The sequence below is a fragment of the Dioscorea cayenensis genome, chromosome 5 (assembly GCF_009730915.1).
Source record: "Dioscorea cayenensis subsp. rotundata cultivar TDr96_F1 chromosome 5, TDr96_F1_v2_PseudoChromosome.rev07_lg8_w22 25.fasta, whole genome shotgun sequence".
Taxonomy (NCBI): Eukaryota; Viridiplantae; Streptophyta; class Magnoliopsida; order Dioscoreales; family Dioscoreaceae; genus Dioscorea; species Dioscorea cayenensis.
Window position 1 is genome coordinate 26,429,323 of NC_052475.1, and position 19,286 is coordinate 26,448,608.

The following is a 19,286-nucleotide window of genomic DNA, read 5'->3' on the forward strand; positions in this document are numbered from 1 at the left end:
AATTATTCACTAACATAATTTTCAAGATATAACATATATACATATAGAACATATTATACGTAGGCATTAACATTGAAAAATAAGATGTATATAAAATATATATGTGTAGAATACATTACATATGGGCACTAAAACAAATAAATAAATAAATAAAAAAAACACATGTGAGATTAATGTTTAGAGAGAAAAAAAAGTGAGATAGTAAAAGGGCGAATGAAAAGTGGGGAATCTGAAGATTCAATAACCCACACAAATGTTCGAAAAAAACATAATCTCATATAGGTATATATATATATATATATATATATATATATATTTGTAGACTCAAAGCAAGCATACAACAATATCAAAAGGTGTTAAAGAATAAATACAATGAGTAAAAAATACAATAATGTTATATTAAAAAAAGATAAACATTTAATTTATGTTTATAAGGATCTATTTTGGGATTAAGGATGGAAATGACTGAATAAGCTTAATTAGGGACTAAAAGTGAATATTGTGGAACGGTGCATTATACCAACGAACAAAACCCGCGTCTTTGGAACGCTCTGGTACTTTGCTAGCCGGAGCTCTCACGTCGTCGCCGGAGAGCCATGGCTGAGAAGTTGGCTCCGGAGAAGCGGCACAGCTTCGTCCACAATGGTATAGATCTCCGATCCCCTCTCTCTCGTCGTACGAATTGTTTAGGGCTTCGCAGTCTCCTTGATTCTAATCTTGTTGTGAAATTTGCAGGCCAGAAGGTGTTTGAATGGGATCAAACCCTAGACGAGGTCAATCTGTATATCGACCTCCCTCCCGATGTCCCCAGCAAACTCTTCTACGGCAAGATCCAAGCTCAGCACCTTGAGGTCGGCATCAAGGGCAATCCCCCTTACCTCAATGTTCGTATCTTTCCCTTTCCTTCGTTCCCTCTGAATCGTGTGTTCCTTTGTTTGGAATTCATTGATTATTAATCGGGTTTGATGCTTTTTGTTTGATTCTCAGCACGACCTCGCAGCGCCGGTGAAGACCGACTCTTCGTTTTGGACCCTTGGTAATGTATCGCAGGACACTGAAACTAAAGGAATATATATTTTTTTGGTGGGGGTTTTCGCGCGGTGTGGTTTTATTGAATGCTTTATATAAGATAATAGTTCCATTAAGTGTTCTGGATTTGGTTGTGTGGTGGTAGGTATTGTTTTCTTGTGGCATAATGAACAGATTTGGAAAAAATGGAGCTAGAGCTTCCAAGAAATATGTGATGCAAACGATTCTAGGGAACTCATGCTGTGAAGGGTGACTATCCTGTTCTGGAAAGTACTCTTAGTTGTTTGAAAATGAATTTGAAAAATTTTGAACTTAATTGTTCAACTTTGAGGAGCATATAAATTGCTGTGAGAATGGTTACTAGCTAACTGAAAATTTTGATAAGAAATCACTTATGAAAACACACAGATTCCGCTAGAGTCACTTGTTCAATCTGTCTAATGTGGTTCAAGTGCTTATTCAATAAAATTCAGGCCAGTTCGTATGTTTTATATGCTTCTTATGTTTCATCTGATTAGGTTATAAACTTACAACGAGTTCTTTTCTGCACTCTTACTTTATTTTAAACCTCTTATAGTTGTCATTCCATGACATTTGTGCCTTGTAGAGGATGGTGTAATGCATGTGACATTGCACAAGAGAGACAAGGGGAATACATGGTCATCGCCCATTAAAGGTCAAGGTGTTTTAGATTCTTATACTGCAGATCTTGAGCAAAAACGCCTTATGCTTCAAAGGTTTCAAGAGGAGGTAGGACATATATTTGTTAGTTTCCTCTATATCAAAATCTTGATTGGATTTGTCTATTATCTTTCATCATATTTGGTCTTCTTCGCAATGTCCATCCAGTCTATTTCTCTTTTTATCTGGCTAGGATTTTTTTGGTTTAAATTACATAGCTAAAATTTGCTGTCAAATTTTACTGTTCATGGTACTTCCATGGAAATATTACTGTGCTAACTAATTGATAGTCTGATTTTGCCATCAGTTTGTATACGATAGGCTGGAATTAAATCAAGAAGATTGAAAGGTCTACCTAACAAGTTTTGATTATTTTATAGCAAAATTGCAAATTGAAAGTCAATATGTGCCTCTTAAGCACAAACTTTTAAGAACCAAATCTAAGAGGTTGAAAAGCAAGAAACTGGGTTCAAGGAAAAATCTTTTCAATTCTGAAAATTTACGTTGGAGTAGAAAATAACATAAAGCTTTTGTAGAGCGCCTAGCCTACCCCTCTTGAGCGCTATTTTAGATTTCATAACAAAGTGGTATTGAACTTATGTGTCTGAAGTAATAAGAAAATGACTGACTTGATAACCACATAAGCAGTACTGCTGCTCAGGTCAACAGCACTTGCTACTCTGTGTCGATGTATAATCTGTGAACTTTGCTTTCCAATTAACTATTATATCTCATAAATTTATTATTATTATTATTATCATTATTTGTTTTCATCTATTTTACTTCAAATGGCTTATCTCTTTCGCACATTGATCGAGCTAGTTTACAATGTTCTATGGATTATACTTGTTTGCCAAATTGGTGAACAAAGAGTCAGAGTCCATTATGATCCATGTTAGAGCACGTACTAAACCTCTTTATATAGATGAATGTTGAATCGTTTTTTGAATTATTTTACAAACTTGGATTTTCAATATGCCATTTTGTTTCAATTATACATTGTGGGTATGGTATCTCCACTGTATCCTAAAGAGTGCCGATAAACTCTTGCAATGATCAGATATGATTTATTTTTCTAATCTTATCATAATTCAGTTCTTATCATCTTAAGTTTCACTTTTGTTTGTTAATATTCACTCAAAATCAAAATTTTTCTTTGCAGAACCCAGGTTTTGATTTCTCTCAAGCTCAGTTCAATGGAACATGCCCTGATCCAAGGACATTCATGGGTGGAATTCGGTCTGACTAAAATCTATGGTTGAAGAGACGATTAGTTTATCGTCTTCATGAATATCTACATGCCATACACTGCTGTGTAATAATAAACATTTAGATGTATGTTAAACCGTAGAAGTTGCAGCACTGGCAAATGTTTCCCTGTAATCTGTTTGAAATTTGCTTGCTAGAAATCATGGATGTGCATATATTTGATATTTTTCTGTCTTTACTCACTGAGGTGATTTCATCTGTGACCTGAGTTTTGGTGGTATGCATTTTGTGGGAGAGTTTTATCCAAATATGTTTTCGCGTAACTTCCTCTTGATTAAATAAGATTTGATCCTAAATTTAAAATTTAATAATTTTATTTGAGTAAAATGTTCAATGGGGATGTAGCTCAGATGGTAGAGCGCTCGCTTAGCATGCGAGAGGTACGGGGATCGATACCCCGCATCTCCATAATTAGGTTTTTTTTTTAATCTGAAAGATTGATCTTATTTTTAGTCAATATTCTTTTTCAGAATAAATAATGTATCATGGTTTTGACATATTTATTAACAATAATAGTATAAAAAATAACTGCTGTATTTTTATGATTATTAAAAAGATTTTTCACATATAGTAACCAAAAAAATAGTAAAAAAAGGTTTAAAACTAGTAATAAGCTAGTAAAAAAAGGTTTAATTTGCAAAAAAAACCCTGATAGTAACCAAAAAAATAGCGGGTGTTACGAGTCCAGCCTCTCCCAATCCCCAGAATACGGCCTAAAACTTTGCCGGTTAGCTCTCGGACCTCTGTGTCTAGGGTTTTCTCTCTGCTTTTCACGGGGGAGTGAGGACGATATGTACTCGGATCGCGTCACCGCTGGAGCCAAGAGATCCATTAGGGACCGCCTCAATGGCGCTACCGGCGACGATCTCGGCCTGATCCGTTCGACCAACGGCAAAAGGTCGGGTTTTGGTTCAAATCTTGGTTATTTTCGTGTTTGTATTCTTCCAGCACTGCTTGTTTGCTTGTTTTCTTTGAAAGATTGATCCTTATTTTTCCACGACATGATGTCGGCGTTCGTTTTGTTAGAATTCCTGGAATCTGATAGTTTAGGGGTGAGAATTTAAGGCTAAAGTTGTGATTTTGGGTGGGAATAGGTGATCGCAGCCCTTTTATTGGGTACTTTCTATGAATTTTGTTAGAGTTAAATTTGTGCTTAATAGAGTTAGGGTTACGCTTTTTTCTATGCCTTGTAAATTATATGACTGCATAGTTCAAGGTTTTCATCAATAAATTTAAGCATATAATGAAGTTTGAACTTTGAAAAGGACTGTCATCACTATACATGAAATTTTAGTGTTAGTTTTTTTGTTTTTTTCATTGTTTTTGTTGCATGCTGTCTATTCAGAAGTTAATTTGACCAGTGTAGGAATGTGGAAATAAGTTTTGATGCAATGCAATTAGGTTAGTCAAATTATTTGTAACTTTAATTAAGTAGGTTGTTTTCAAATTTTAGTGTCTGAGTTTAGTTAGTTTTTGAGATTTGTGGAGCAAGGCGGTAGCAAGATATTGCAAAATATTATGCTGAGATTCAATATACAGCATTGGTGGCCAACAAGCCCAGCTTTGGTTGCCTAAAAAGTGATTAGCCTTTGATAGAACATAACTTCCCTGTTGCTAAGGTGCCTCAGTAACGTTAACATATATAATTAGCTTGAACCTTACTATGTCTAGTGTGGAAGATTCATGATAAATGTCACCCTCTCCCAAACGTAATATATTTCTAGTTTTATTTTAACTATTTTTGCTGCGAAAAGATCCAAAATAGCACATGCAGAAATTCAAGTAAAGTGACCTTGATCCAGCTGGTTTTGACCTTAATCATGTTTAATCATACATTAAATTTGGTGAAAATATTTTGGTTGGTTATGCTGAGCGGTTATGAGTTTGTGGTCACGTCAAGGGTGTATGGTAGAAATAATGACTGAATTATAGGTTTGCTGTGGTTCATTGTTATGGAATGTTTGAGAATATTTTCTATGGCATCAAATAATGTTGAACTGGATTTATTGTTTGGTTATATTGAGAGTTTGGCATACTCAAGAAAAGAAATTTACATGTTTGGCGAGTTGTGCGTAATATTGCCCTTCTTTCCTTTGTATGGCTGGTTGTGCGTAATATTGCCCTTCTTTCCTTTGTATGGTTGGTTGTTGTGCTTTCTATCTTGTTTTGCTGCGGGTTTCTATATTAATAAGTAGAGCTATTTTGTGAATCTGGTTAAGATATTATGTGTTTACCTTTTATTGACAAATGTGAGTCTGCACGTTTGTGTTCATGTATGTGTGTTTTTTCTTTCTAATTCAAAATCACTCTTTAGGCAACGCCAAAGTGAAGACAAATGGAAGCATGACCTTTATGAAGATGATGAAGAAGTTCAATATTCAAGTATAAAGATAATTAACAACCTTTTGATGCAGCTATTTTATATCCATTATCTCTTTTTTGAAAGATATTTAACATTTTTTAAACCTTTGGATTGTACGTAAAACAAGAATCCAAAGTTGGTCCCAAAGATCTACGTTTGAAGCTTCAGAAGAAGGATTCACAGCAAATTTATCAGGGTGGGAAAGCCTCTGGTGTACGGGATCTTCGTGAAAAGCTATCCGGCGTAGTACCAGCACAACAAATTTCTGAACCAAAAGCTAAACCAGTACCAGAGAGCAATAAGTCTGCCAATAAAAATGTCACTTCAGTTGAGAAACCTGGGTCAGAAACCAAAGTAGTGTCAAACCCAAATTCCTCAAGAAGAAAATCTCAGCAAAAGGTAGTTTTAATGTGGTCTGTGTTTTTTTTTCATATATTGAATTGCATCTTATGGAGAGTGATGTTACTAGGTTTTTAGGGTCCTTAATAGCTGAATCTGTTTACAAAAGAAATTGCTGATACTTTGAGATAGCTCTCATGTTATAAGTTCATTTGTGTGTACACCCCTTCTATGGATTTTGGCCACTTGTTTCTATGCACTCAACTTTAAAATAATAATAATAATAATAATAATAAGCATTGAATTACACTCTGCGAGTAAAATTCTGTTTTGTAACATATTTGCAGACATTAGTCAAGTGTAAATTCAGCGTTATATCTTGCAATATATTGCAACCTACCAAGTCAAAATGCCTGCATTGCTTATTGAAAACTAATGTGAGATTCAAGAGCCCGTGCCTGTACTCTCATTAAACTAATTTTCTGAGATTACATTGCTTTGACCCCATGTACTTGCTGGTGATTTAATTAAATCAGCCCGATTGTTCTTTAGAAATTCTGGTATGTTTGACAAGAGAACCTGGCAAATCTCAGTCATACTACATGCAACTTTAATATCAATATCATATCGTATGTACAGTGAACTAAATTTAAATGAGGTAGACTACAAAGAGATGGCCAAGAAAACATTTCATAAATATAATGCCCCTTTTTCACACAAAATTTAATCCGCATAGACAATTAATTCTTTGGATAAAATGTAGATGTTTTGTTCTTTTATGCTCTTGTTGTTATGTTATCTACTATTTTTGTAATGTATGTATTTTATGTTTCCGTTCCTTTGTAGACATGTGGCTTAGGATACTTGTCCCAGAGACCAGAGCATCTATTTTGAGAAATAGTTTTGTAGCCTCAGTGCTTAGTCGCAACTTAGTTGTTCTGGATTCTTGTGTCATAGAACTTGAGGATAGAGTCATTAGTTCATAATTTACTGTCTTCGATTCTCACCTTCCAAAAAGTTCTATACATCCAACTTTGTCAATGTTTCTGTCTTGCTAACAGTTTACAGGTTGTTTAACATATTAACTTATGTATTGCTCATTAAAGTGGCTATGATAGATGTTTGCAAGCTTGAATTGAAGATTTGAACAATGGTAGAACAATTTAATATTAATGAAATGTTTGGATCCCTTATCTGTAAAGATTATGGAACTAGATTTTGGCTAATATAAGACGAGGGTAGGGAATTTTGTTGATGCTTGATTCACTAGCAATAGCTTATCGTTTTAGTCTTAAGAGGGTGTTTCCTTCTAATTTGGATAATGTGGTATTCATTGTAACTGAGTCAAGGGTAGCTTGATTTCATGTTGTGTTGGTATGATAAATCATTCTTTGAATGGGCTACTATCAGTGGTACTAGGATAAGGAAGTGTTGGATCACTTTGTTTTTAGAAGCGATGTTAGCATGATAGTAAAAGTAGTTGTTTTTAGAGATAAAGTAACCTAGGCCAAGAGATCTAAATCATATTAAAGTGTAAATTAAAATTAAATAGGATCCATATAATCATTACACATGAAATCATTATTAAAAATATTAGAAAGTTGAAGAATCAATTTGTAAAATCAGAAAAGTAGTAAACAGATTTTTGAGTTAAATAAGATAAGCAAAGTATAAGGTAATTAAAAAAAAAAAAATAGAATTTTGAGATTGGAAACAAGAAATTTTGAGATGGAGCTCTAAGCAAATCAAAACCCTCTAGTTCAAATAAATTATTGTAAAATAAGATCACTTGTCCTAGACATATCTCTGCATGGATGCTATGTATGGTATCCATACATTTGTTACGGCTCATAATTATTTTGCCTGTCTCTTACTTGTCAATCTGAATGAACTACCATAGATTCATACTAATAATACTACGATGTCCATTTCATTTTAGTGCTTTGCTGTTATGAACTGCATCTATTCAGCATCTGTGGACTGCGCCATTTCCTGTGTTTCTGCTGACCTTAGCTCATCTGTTAAACTATGCAGTCAAATTTATCTGTGGATGGTTTGCTACAGTCTCTGAGTTTGGAGAAGTATTCAATAATATTCCAGGCTGAGGAGGTTCTTATCTATTATCATTTGCCAGCACTGTTTTAAGTGTATCTGAAATTCCCATTGACTTTGTTGTCTTGCATCTGCAGATTGATATGACAGCACTCGTTCATATGAATGATGATGATCTCAAAGCTTTAGGAATACCTATGGTAAGCTTCCTGATTCTCAATTCTCAGTTATTCTGCCATTTACTTACCATGAGAAACCTTTATAGTGGACACATTGGATAAATTTCATTCAGATGATACACTCTTTTTCTTATTGTTTGTCTCTGAAGATATTGCAATGCAATCATTTCTGTACATTCATGAGTTCTACTCTCTCAATGTCCATCAATTTTTCTCGATAACAATATCTCGCCGTAGATGAGCGTTTGACATGATAGAAGAAATTCACCAGTACATAAACTCCAGTGCCTAATTATTTGCAAACGAATCAAGATAAGAGAAAAACAAATTACTGACAATTATTTAACACCATCATCCTTTTTTTTCAATAACCACAACACTTGTTTAGATGTATTTATTGAAGTAAACTTTTGAACCAATCTGATCTTACTCATCATGTTAAATGATAAGATTCTATGACTTTAACATCAATATCAATGTCTCCTTCAGCATTTGTTCTGAACCTTACTTAATATGATACTTTTCAGGGTCCAAGGAAAAAGATACTCTTGGCATTGGATTCCAAAGCTTAGACTGATGCTTTGAAAAAAAGGGGTCTTTTTGCTGTTCTCGTCCCACAATGCAGATCCTATCACATGCTGCTGGGGATTTGTGTGTCCTAACTTCCATGTATTATGCTCCTTTTTCCCTGTTGTGTGATCAAGCTACTTACTGTGTTGTCTATGAGGGAATGGAGTTGACAGAGATGGGAATTTTATTTATAGATTGAATCAAATCTCATTTTGTTTGCTCAAAGTTTTTTAATCTTGCTATGGATGGTGTATATATACAATTAATCTGGTGCTTATTCAGTTTGTTTGATTCTACTTAATGTGTCTTGTCTCATTACCATGTTTTCAGCACACTGCAACTTTTGTTCTGACAGATTTTGCTTGCTTTCTTGTGCACCACAGGGTTTCTTCTTCATTTATGTTTTATTTTTGGCCTTTATTTTTTCCAAAAATTTTGTTTCAGTGTATTTTTCATGCTCTGAGTGGCTCACATATATCATAATTGCATATATATATATATATATATATTAATCACAGGAGTAAGGATATGTTTGAAGGTGTTGAGAAGTGAAGTATCGCAACTTTTTTTGTTTTTCTTTTTTTAACAATTTTTATGGATTTTGATGTCATAAATATGTCAGCCTTAAAAAAAATTTATGGACTTTGATGTCATTAATATGTCAGCTTCTTGAAACAAACAACCAAAATAAAATCTGTTATAAGCAAGTATCAATGTGAAGAAGATGCACGGTCTTCACTATCATGTGAAAATAGATAAAAAATAAATAAATATCATGTGAAAAACAAAAGCTTAACAAATAAATATTTTAGTTGAAAGATTTTATTTTGATTTTTTTTTTTTTTGCTAACATACTAGAGAATAATAACACACATCTTTCCATATGTAAAGATAATTTATTATTTTTAATTAATATTATATTATTAATATTGTTTATCTTAACCCCGCGATTCACTTCTGAGCCAAAAGAAATGGAAAACAAATACAATATCTGTAAAAGCAGTTAATTAATTAAGAGATAAAATAGTTAAAATAATAAATAAATAAATAAAACCAAAACACAAGTGAGTAGTAGTAGTAGTAGTAGTATACAAGTAGGATTAATTAATTAATTAATTAATTAAAGAAATTCCTCTTTTTGGGGGAATATTTATTACGGACCGGTGGCAGTGGCGGCGAATTGTCAAAGCGTCAAACACGACTGGCTCGTGCTGGTCAAAGCTTTCTTTTCCTCTCATTGTTACCTATCTTCTTCTTCTTCTTCTTGAGATTTAGATCTTGGATTCGGTGTTGGTTGTGAAAGGAGAAGCCTTTAAGCGTTTTTGAGAACTTGTGGATCGGTTTTGGACGCATCTTTCATTGAATGGCGGTGAGTTTTGTCTTTGTGTTCATGTTTTTGTTGATTTATTTATTAATTTATTTTGTGGTGGTTTTCCGTGCGGATTATGGCCTTTTTTGGAGTTTGGTGAGGTCTGGATTTGAGAAAGTTGAGAGCTTTATGGGTTTTTTTTCTGTTTTTTATAAAAATCCCTTGGGGTTCTATAGTTGTATGTGATCATTTGCGGGCTTGTTTGAATGGAAAATGGGGGAATTTTGTCTTGGTTTTGTTATTGTTTGGACTGTTTGCCCTTTTCGGTGCTTTTTGTTTTAATTTCAAAGAAGACTGATTGAATTTTAGATGTAGTGATTGTTTAGAGAGTTTCTGAAAAGGAGATTATGTGGTGGTTAAATGATGGATCTTGTTCTTGTTTGGGACTGGTTAGCAGCTTTGGAAGAAGAGATTATTGGGTTTATTTCTTGTTTGTCTTTTTTTTTTCTTTGGTTAAAAATTCATGCTTATGCAGGCAATTTGGTTATGTTCTGTCATTTGTAGCGGTTGAAGTAGGGATCTGGAATTCTTTGGTCTGTGTTTTGTGTTCTTTTCTGCAAGTTTTGCTCTTCTTGTTGTTATACTTAAGAAAATCAGTCAAATGTGTACTATTTTTTTCTTTGCTTTTTGTTGGAGGAATTCAGTACTGCCCTTTTTTGTAGTTTGATTTTTCTCCATTGAGAAGTAAGGAACCAGGACTGAATGAAATTTATGATGTAGGACGACAGAATTTCTGTGAAACAATCCCTATGTGATCACCAATTAGTAGTATATGTCTGTTAAATCAAAATGATTATGAATATATCCTTCAAGGACAGTATATATCCAAATAATCCTTTTTTTTTTTTTTTAATCTAAAGGCTTACTCTATTTGATACTATGTTTGAGACACATGTTCAGCATTTGGTGATCTTTCCTTTGTCTTTTAACTTTGTTTGATGCTGCAATTAGTCTTTCTATTCATTTTTCTAGTGCTCAAACATTTCATTTCTTTCCTCTCTAAATGTTAACATAAGTTTCAGTACTGATTTTTCCATCATGAATAACTGTTATCTAATTTGGCTGCAGCAAAATGCTAAGGTTCCTAAATTTGGAGACTGGGAAGGTACTGATGTTCCTTATACTCAATGTTTTGATGATGCTCGAAGGGTTAAAAATGCAGGGAGAATGATCAATCCAAATGATCCTCAAGAAAATCCGGAAGCTTTTTCTCAAGATAGGCCATCAGCACAGGATGAAGGAGAGCACCGAAGACCAAAACATGAGAGACGTGCTAGCAGGGAAGACAGTGAATTTCATCGTTCCACTGACCCATCCCATCAGAGGAGGGCAAGGAGGGCTAGTACTGGTTCTGACCGTAGCGTAGAGCAGTCTCCCCTTCACCACCATCACCAGTCAAAATCTGCAAAAGGTGGAGTTTCTCCATCTGCATTGGAAAGAAGGGCTTCTTCTGAAGCTCATGGAGTTGGTTCCCGCACTCCGGTAAGATCCAGATTGAAAAATGCTGGCCGAGGTGATGAAACTGTAAGCTTGTTCTCTGTTCTCTTATACTCAAGTTAACATGCATAACATGTCTAAATTCACACAAATCACATGTGTTTACATGAAAACTGTTTTATTCATGAAAATATTGTCAACTTTGGAATGCAGCCGGATAAAGGGTCAACAGTGCCGGAGTTTGGCGGATGGGAAAAGGATCCTAATTCAGCTGATGGTTACACTGGCATCTTTGATAATCTGAGAGCAGAGAAGCAGGATGGCTCTGCGAGAGTGCCCATTGTGAGCAATGATCCATATCAGACTAATGGCCACAAGCGTAGTTCTCAAAATACGGTAAGTCAGTCTTCAGCATTCTTCATTTTGTAGCCACATTTACATTTTAGTGTGAGCTTTTTTTTCCGAAAACATTATCTACAGCATTGAGAACTAGTCTTTGTGATTTGCTTGGAATTCTTGCAAATTGTCAGTATAAGTTTCATTTGATCTCTGAACTCAAATGTAAACTATTAATTCTTTTGATCGGCTTTATGTATGATAAGTAATTTTTTCTTGTTGCTCTTGAAGTTTTGCATGTTTGCATTGCCATTACCATAATCTTTTTGATTATAACATTCTTTTATTGTATATAGGGCTGTTCATGCTTCAGTTGGCTCAAAAAATGAGGTTTGCTGGTGTTAAGAGTTGAAGATTGGCCTGTAAATAGACGACGAAAGAAGAAGGCCAGAGTATATCAAGGATCTTCCTTGAAGAGTACATTCTTTATTTTCTTGTGTGCTTTGTGTTGCGGTAATTTGAGTTCTATGAACAAGTGGAATTTTTTTTTTTCTCATGTTTTTTTTGTATCTTCTTTAGCTCTTCTTTAGATTTCTTTGTGATGTTTGTTGACAATGGTATGATTCTTTTTATTGTGTCTTATGGTTATTCTCAATTGCATCAGAGCTTTTAGTTATTTCTCTTCTTCACAGGAAGCTTAAGAGCAATACTCATGGATTATCAAATTTGATAATAATTAAAATAAATAATAAGTTTGTTTCTTTTTTATTTTTGAATTTTTTAAAAACATTAAAATAATCTTTAAATCTTTTCTTTTCTCTTTTTCACTTGTGAGAAAGATCAAAGTTTTCCTCTTTAAAAATATTACATTTTTTTTTTTTGTGAGGATTTGATACACAAATAATAAATTTGCACTCTTTTTTATTATATTAGTTTATTGACAGTCAAGACAAAAAAGGAGAAGGCAAGAGCATCAAAGTCTTTGTCAGGGTCAAGCTTGTTAATCTGAACATAAATTGAGAATTGAGAATTCTCATTTGTCATGAGATTGAGACTAATTGGAACCTTCTGGGTTGTTGCTGCAAATGTCACAAATCCATAGTAATTTTACAAATACATCTTCTATCTAAGAAAACTTATAATATTTTCTGCAAAATGACCAAACTTTAATATTTTTGCAGAATAACCCAGATGTTTTCACAAAGCCACAAGCCTAATGAAATTGATTTCTTTTTAGGAGACGGACGTACAACACCCTTACCGCTGATATGAATATTTATAATGTTTTTTTAATTGGACCAAAGCCCTTTGGTTTTTTTTTTGTTTTTTTAATAAATTGCAATGGTCATTTGATGAATGGTTTCAAGGGCTTAATTCTAATTTGCTTACAAGTTGTATGGAGCTAAATATTATATTTTTGTTTTAAAAATGAAGATTTTACTTAGATTCAAATATATGTTGTTATGGGGAAAGATGAGCAGATACTCAATATCTAAGATAAGTTAAAATACCCTTCTGTTTGTTTTATGGTTTATCCATTATTGTTACTCAAGACTCGTACATTAGCAACTAAAACTGACTAGCTATGAATATAGATTTGATAAAGGTATATAAACCATAATTTCACTAAGATAGAAATTGGCATATGGATAGGGGGGATAATAACTGTATCTATGTTACATTTTTTGTTAATGTATCACAAATTTTATTAATTAGGGAACATTTGATTACAACACTTCTGATTGAATTTGGTTACACTGGAAAGATCATACAAGTGTATAATTGTAATGTATATATATATATATATAATTTAATTGCAAACCTTTACTTCATCATTTGTGTCCCTGAATTCTCAACTCCAATAAACATTCAAACATTTCTGAACATTGAATTGAGCAAACCAGTATCCTTTCTCTCTAGCATCTCCATCCAGTGTTCACCATACAAAATCTTGCATAATTAAGGATATAAACCAAGAAATATTGCAAGTAACTGAATCTTTTATGAACAAATTCAGAAAATTCTTTTGCTGTATGTAAAAGAACTGAAAAACAACTTTGGTGATACTTTGCATGCTGCCGTGATGATACTTTTCAAAATGTGTTCATCTGAGTTTCCTCAATGGCAATGCTCTGCCAAAAACTTTCTCAATTTCAGTTGCTTCCATCTTGAGATCATTCAAAAGTTCCATCTCTTCCTTCCCAAGCCCCCTGAAAAAATTTTCAGCATCTCTCTTCACTTCCATGAACCCGTCTGCAAGTCTTTGAAGCAATGTAGCTTCGGTCTTGCCGACCATTTCCACCTCCTCTTCGATCTCCTCTACTTCCCTTAAGATGGTCTCCTCTCCAGCCTCGACTGTTTTCTCAATTCTTTCAACCAGAGGAGGTTCAGGGCCACATGTATTGTCTGTCTTGATGAACTTGCTAAAGTCTCGGCCGACACTTTTAGCTGCTTTCTCTAACTCTGGTATGATGCTCTCTGGTAAAACTGAGCTCCTTGTGTACACTACTGCTCCTCCATATCCATCCCATGCATCATTCCTACCTATATAATAAACAAATATGTAATCATCTGGTTCATTTTCCACCTTAGACGATAAAATGTACCTACAAAAAACAATGTATCATATAATCAATATCATAGATACAGGCGCACTATCTTTCAGTTTCTATTTAGTACAATTTAATGAAGAATGGAAATGAGGGAAGAGAAAAAGACCAGTCGTCTTGATAATGTAGATACTCGTTGTCATGATTGTAGAGGATTCCAGGCTGTGAAGGATCTTGCACAAATTTCTGTAGAGTAGATCTAGTGAAAAAGCCAGAATCGGGAGTTCGTATGCGCCATGATATGTTACCAATGACTTTGCCTGATTCAACATGGAACTCGTGCAATTGGCAGTCAAAAGTGTCAAAAGTAGGGTTCAAGCCACGAGTTATGTACCACTTCCCGCTAAAATCTGCAATGTTGAAGTTTCTGACAAGTGCAGATGGGTCGGGGACCTTAAACTCGCCGACATCAGACTTTCTAGGAACACATTTCTTGCGTGATACCGCACACTCATTGAATTCATCTACCACATTGTTTTCAAACAAGTCCCCACACTTGATCTGTAATATTCGTCGATATGTTTAGTGTGTAGATAGGAGAGACTGGTGTACCAATTTGAAATGCAAAAAGTACCTGGCATTCTGTCTCATCAGGACGATTGTTGCAGGTTTGCAGGCAAGCAATGTTTGCAGCACAGGAAGGATTCGCAATGCACTTGGCCAGCTCCACCCTGATCAAGAAATAAAACAGGAGAAACTCTGTAAAAAAACACTTATAGTTTACCTTCTCTTCTGGCGAAAATGAGGTAACAGACAAGTATCTACAAGTCACGAGTGCAAGATATGACAATTTTAAGTGTTTATTATAATTGAAGGCAAGGATATCATATGAATAGCATAAATTGATGAGACACAAGTTTCACTGATGAATTATACTGTTCGCTGTGATCTACTGAAGAAATACAACGTGAAAGTGGCATAACAAACTCAAGCAACAGCTTTTGAGAGAAGAAGCAAATGTCCATCAATTCTATGGCAAAATAAAATCGAAAGGGCTTCTTTGAAAAGATCACATCACCTGCATTCTTTCAATAAACAAGTGCATGTCTTGAGTGCATCAACCGCACCGGTTGAAGGAACAACTAAAAAAATGCTCATAAGGAATCCAGTTATAGTGATGACATGGACTTTCCAGAATTGCTTTGCAACATTGGGTAACACTGCTAGCTCTGCTGCTTCAACCTATGATGGAAATAATAATATATGTATGATGTTTGTGGAAAGAAACTATCGATCTATGGTTCGACAAAAGTTATCATGCAACAAGTAACAGCAAATCGTATACATGAACATTAGACTTGCTTGATGCAGCTATAATTTCACTCCTGGAATTCCAATGAGGCCCTCCACACTTAAACTGATGACTATCTGATTGAGATTTCATCCAAAGACAGGTCCTTGAAATGTTTGTATTGGCCCATAATTTGAACTTAGATAGGTTTTGATGGTGTTGAGCATTGCACCTAGCTCGTTGCGCACATCCATAGGAAGGAAAATGGTTTGTGCAAACACTAAATGCCATACTTCAGATCTCGGGAATGTCACTTCAAACTGCATAATAAAATGCAAAGGAATCAGGGGGAAAAGGAGCGAATGTTTAATTTAAACCAGGTATGCATTGCAGACAACTATTATAACATGGTATGGCTGATTTTTTTGGTTCAGAACAATTTCTTCTCAAAAATGCATCCTGATTATGCTTTCAAATTATCCATGCAAAATTCTAGGAAAAATCATCATAAATGTGAAAATTGGACATGTGCCAGTGGAATTAAAAAGAACTACCTGAGTATAAACCAAAGGGAAAGGAAATGTACTAAAAAGAAAGAATTGAGAATTGCATGATTGAAAACAGGTTATCTGAGTGTAGCAGATAAGTAGCTAAAAGGAACAAAAATATTTAAATAAAATGTAAATATGAGTGGTGCATTGTTGCTTGCCATGAATGCAGATGTGCTGCTATTCAAGCAACAGATGCATTCGGCTAGAAAATTTTGACCAGTATTGAAGCATATCTAGTGGTCACGCATAAGACACAATCGACAAAGCAAGAATCCAAAAAAGTGAATTATTGGAAATAGACAATTAAAAAATCCAATACCCAAATAATCATCACTTTTCCAACTAAAAATAGATTTGGGCAACATAATTATAAAAGAAGAATTCATTAATTGTGCTAATTATTCAGATTAATACCTCCAATAATGTCAGATATATTATTCATATTTCACAATGAGACTAACCCAAAATGAGTAGATGGTAGAACAAGACTAAATGAAAGAACTAGAAATAAAACTTTGCTAGTTTAGGAAACATCAATGTTTTTCTTAAGAAACAATACTTGAAACTATCAAAATTTCTACATTGGTGCCAATATATATATATATATATATAAACGGAAAAATATAGAGTTTCTTTTCCTTTCATTATGCTGGAATGCATGTATCAGAAACTCATATACTTCATTACAAATCCTGATTAAAAAGAAGCATGCAATATAACTGAATTCATGTTTCAATAATTTGCTCCAATAGTTTAACATAAAAAAACATGGACTGTCACAGCATAGTTAATCAAAATCATGGCGAAGATGAACACAATACCAATTGCTCTACAGCCTTCAATCTATCACACACTAAATATTTTCTTCATACCAGTGAAAATCATTAAGACATGGATAATTGCCCTTGAATTCTGTGGTTTACCATGCTAGGAATTTGATTTAAGCAGTTCATTAACAGTTCTGATGCCTCTGCAAATTCCTTCTTTTTTTCTTTGACTATATCCGCAGGACAGTATGTTTTCATCAGAACTACTTCATTTCTTATTCTCAAATAACCAAGATTAACTACTTCATGCATTTAGATAGCATATAAGACCTAAAAGTTCATTAATTATGCACTAGCTTACGTACTACCAACAAAAATTGGAATCAACAACACACACAAATGTATTCACATGATGAGGCCCCTACAAAACCATTGAACAAAAATAAACATCATTGAATAAAAACTAAACCAGTCTTTCCTTTCTGACCCACAAAAACATCCAATGCATTGCTTAAATCCTAGATTAAACCATCAAAATTCCTCTTTTCACTAAGAAATCCCTAATTAAACCTCAACATAGCACACTACTAGCAACACAAAATTACTACAAAAAAAAAAAACTAATAAATCCAAAACCAAACTAGGTTAAACTCACAAATATCACATTATTCATCTACATTGCTGACAAACTCAACATCTCCCACTCTACACAGCACACTACTAACAAAAATCACAGCAAAGGAACTGTTTCAACAGCATGGAGTGGTTACCTTGGAGGAATGGGTGGTTCTGAGGAGATTGGGAGATCAATTCATGGCGGGAGGAGTTCATGAGCGAGAGAAGAGGGAAGAGAGAAGACAAACACTACAACGTGTGGAAAGATCGCGCTGGGACTCGATAAGATATCGTGTGGCGGGGTAGCCGTTAACGTAGCCCGGTCTATTTTGCTGATAAGGTTTGAACCGGTCTTAAACCGAACCGGGTTTTGTACCAGTGTGAATATTCAACCGGAGATAAACCGGACCAAAAATTTATACTTTAAGATAAAAGTAACTTTTTTCTCCCCGGTATTTTTTAATTATTTAACTAATTCTCATTATTTGTTGGATTGCTGATGTTTAACTTTAACCATGTAAGGATATTGTTGATATATACATATAAACAAATATTTTTTTTTTTAAGTGTGTAAATTAATTATCCATTTTTGTATGGGTATATGCATAAATAATTTTTCATAAATATTAATGATGAATGGTTTAATGTATGATATTTTTTATACAAATTAATTATTTAAAGATATATTTTTGTTATATAACTATTTTTATAAAATGCTGACTGTTAGATTTTCCTTTGTTTATATTTTCATAAATAATAATAATAATAAATATTAATATAAATCTCCTAATTAAACTAAGCCTTGAAATCTTTGATTTACTCACCATTAATCTAGATGAGACCAATGATTATTTGGTATGTTGGTAGTATATCTCTGTCAAGATGTTTGTGTACCTGAGTATTGTAAAGCTTACAATTATATTTCAAATATGTGTCTACGGACTAAAAAGTTTACATTCGAACATATACCATAGCACCATCCATGACCCAAAAAAAACCATCTCTTACTATTGTTTCTCATAACACAAATTTTTTCTACCTATCTTCGATCTATTTGTTTATTTATTTATTTTTTGGTTCTAATTATATCATTAGACATTGAGACCTACTATTTTATATGGCTCATGAAATATATATATATATATATATATTATTGTTTGTAATTTCTTTAACAAAGTTGTGCCCAATCCCTTTCATTAAAAAATATATAAAAAATCAAACTCAAGTGGCTCAAGTCAAGGCAGGGGCCAAGTCATACAGAAAAATCAGGGATTCATACAACCTATATCATCATGTCGCATGACTTGCATCATGTTTTATTGGTACACTTTTTTTTTTCTTTTGTTTACACTGTTCTCATTTATAATTATTAGGTAATTTTTTTTAATAAATAACTAAACTTTGACTTATTTTTTATTTTGATAATCGAATTTCAATTTACATTAATTTCATCATTCAACTTTATTTTAAGTTCACCGTCCAATAAATCAAAGATTTGAACCCCCCAATTGATTACATGGTTGTCTAAAAATCAGAATAAGTTATCCTCATAACACATTATTAAATCTATTGGAAGTGTCTATGTCATTGAAAAAAAAAACACATTATTTATTTTGAGGTGAAATCTCTTGATTTACTAGTGAAATCAAATTAAAATTAAATAATCAAATTGATACAAATTGAAGTTCGATGATCAAAATAAAAATGGACCAAAGTTTAATAACCTATTAAAAAATTTACTCTTATAAGTTTGAAATATAGCTTACATATTATTCAACCTTTATCTTCAATTACAATATTCTCCAGCATATTTTGATTATCATAAAAATTAATCATATATTTATATTTTAGATATTTGAGGCCTCGGATAAAAAAAATACTTAAGCTGAA

The 19,286-nt window shown here is 33.5% G+C and overlaps 4 protein-coding genes and 1 non-coding gene across 7 annotated transcripts; 4 read left to right on the top strand and 1 right to left on the bottom strand.

The window, feature by feature from the left end:
- The first annotated feature begins 484 nt into the window (after nt 1-484).
- LOC120260390 (nudC domain-containing protein 2) lies at nt 485-3,157 on the top strand. The gene is made up of 5 exons (XM_039267864.1): nt 485-645; nt 736-884; nt 988-1,036; nt 1,637-1,779; nt 2,873-3,157. Exons 1-5 carry the CDS (start codon nt 597-599, stop codon nt 2,957-2,959), a joined length of 477 nt encoding a protein of 158 aa, XP_039123798.1. The 5' UTR covers nt 485-596; the 3' UTR covers nt 2,960-3,157.
- Nucleotides 3,158-3,314: 157 nt separating this feature from the next.
- Nucleotides 3,315-3,387, top strand: TRNAA-AGC. The gene has a single exon. It is a non-coding gene; the product is annotated as a tRNA-Ala (tRNA).
- A 253-nt stretch (nt 3,388-3,640) lies between these two features.
- LOC120262192 (ankyrin repeat and SAM domain-containing protein 4B-like) lies at nt 3,641-8,706 on the top strand. The gene is made up of 6 exons (XM_039270268.1): nt 3,641-3,877; nt 5,294-5,361; nt 5,469-5,740; nt 7,715-7,789; nt 7,870-7,932; nt 8,439-8,706. The coding sequence occupies exons 1-6, from the start codon at nt 3,771-3,773 to the stop codon at nt 8,481-8,483; spliced, it is 630 nt and encodes a 209-aa protein (XP_039126202.1). The 5' UTR covers nt 3,641-3,770; the 3' UTR covers nt 8,484-8,706.
- A 954-nt stretch (nt 8,707-9,660) lies between these two features.
- LOC120260315 (RPM1-interacting protein 4-like) lies at nt 9,661-12,283 on the top strand. The gene is made up of 4 exons (XM_039267746.1): nt 9,661-9,850; nt 10,919-11,374; nt 11,501-11,683; nt 11,980-12,283. The coding sequence occupies exons 1-4, from the start codon at nt 9,845-9,847 to the stop codon at nt 12,010-12,012; spliced, it is 678 nt and encodes a 225-aa protein (XP_039123680.1). The 5' UTR covers nt 9,661-9,844; the 3' UTR covers nt 12,013-12,283.
- A 1,262-nt stretch (nt 12,284-13,545) lies between these two features.
- Nucleotides 13,546-17,672, bottom strand: LOC120261946 (violaxanthin de-epoxidase, chloroplastic). Of its 3 annotated transcripts, none has more exons than XM_039269965.1 (6): nt 17,552-17,663; nt 15,518-15,783; nt 15,251-15,414; nt 14,807-14,903; nt 14,342-14,733; nt 13,546-14,229 (listed from the first exon to the last, which is right to left on the bottom strand). In XM_039269965.1, exons 2-6 carry the CDS (start codon nt 15,752-15,754, stop codon nt 13,728-13,730), a joined length of 1,392 nt encoding a protein of 463 aa, XP_039125899.1. In that variant the 5' UTR covers nt 15,755-15,783; nt 17,552-17,663; the 3' UTR covers nt 13,546-13,727. The 3 variants fall into 3 exon arrangements, with proteins under 3 accessions (XP_039125899.1, XP_039125900.1, XP_039125901.1); XM_039269966.1 differs by lacking the exon at nt 17,552-17,663 and adding an exon at nt 17,437-17,542; XM_039269967.1 differs by lacking the exon at nt 15,518-15,783 and having other exon boundaries at nt 17,552-17,672.
- Between the last annotated feature and the right edge of the window lie 1,614 nt (nt 17,673-19,286).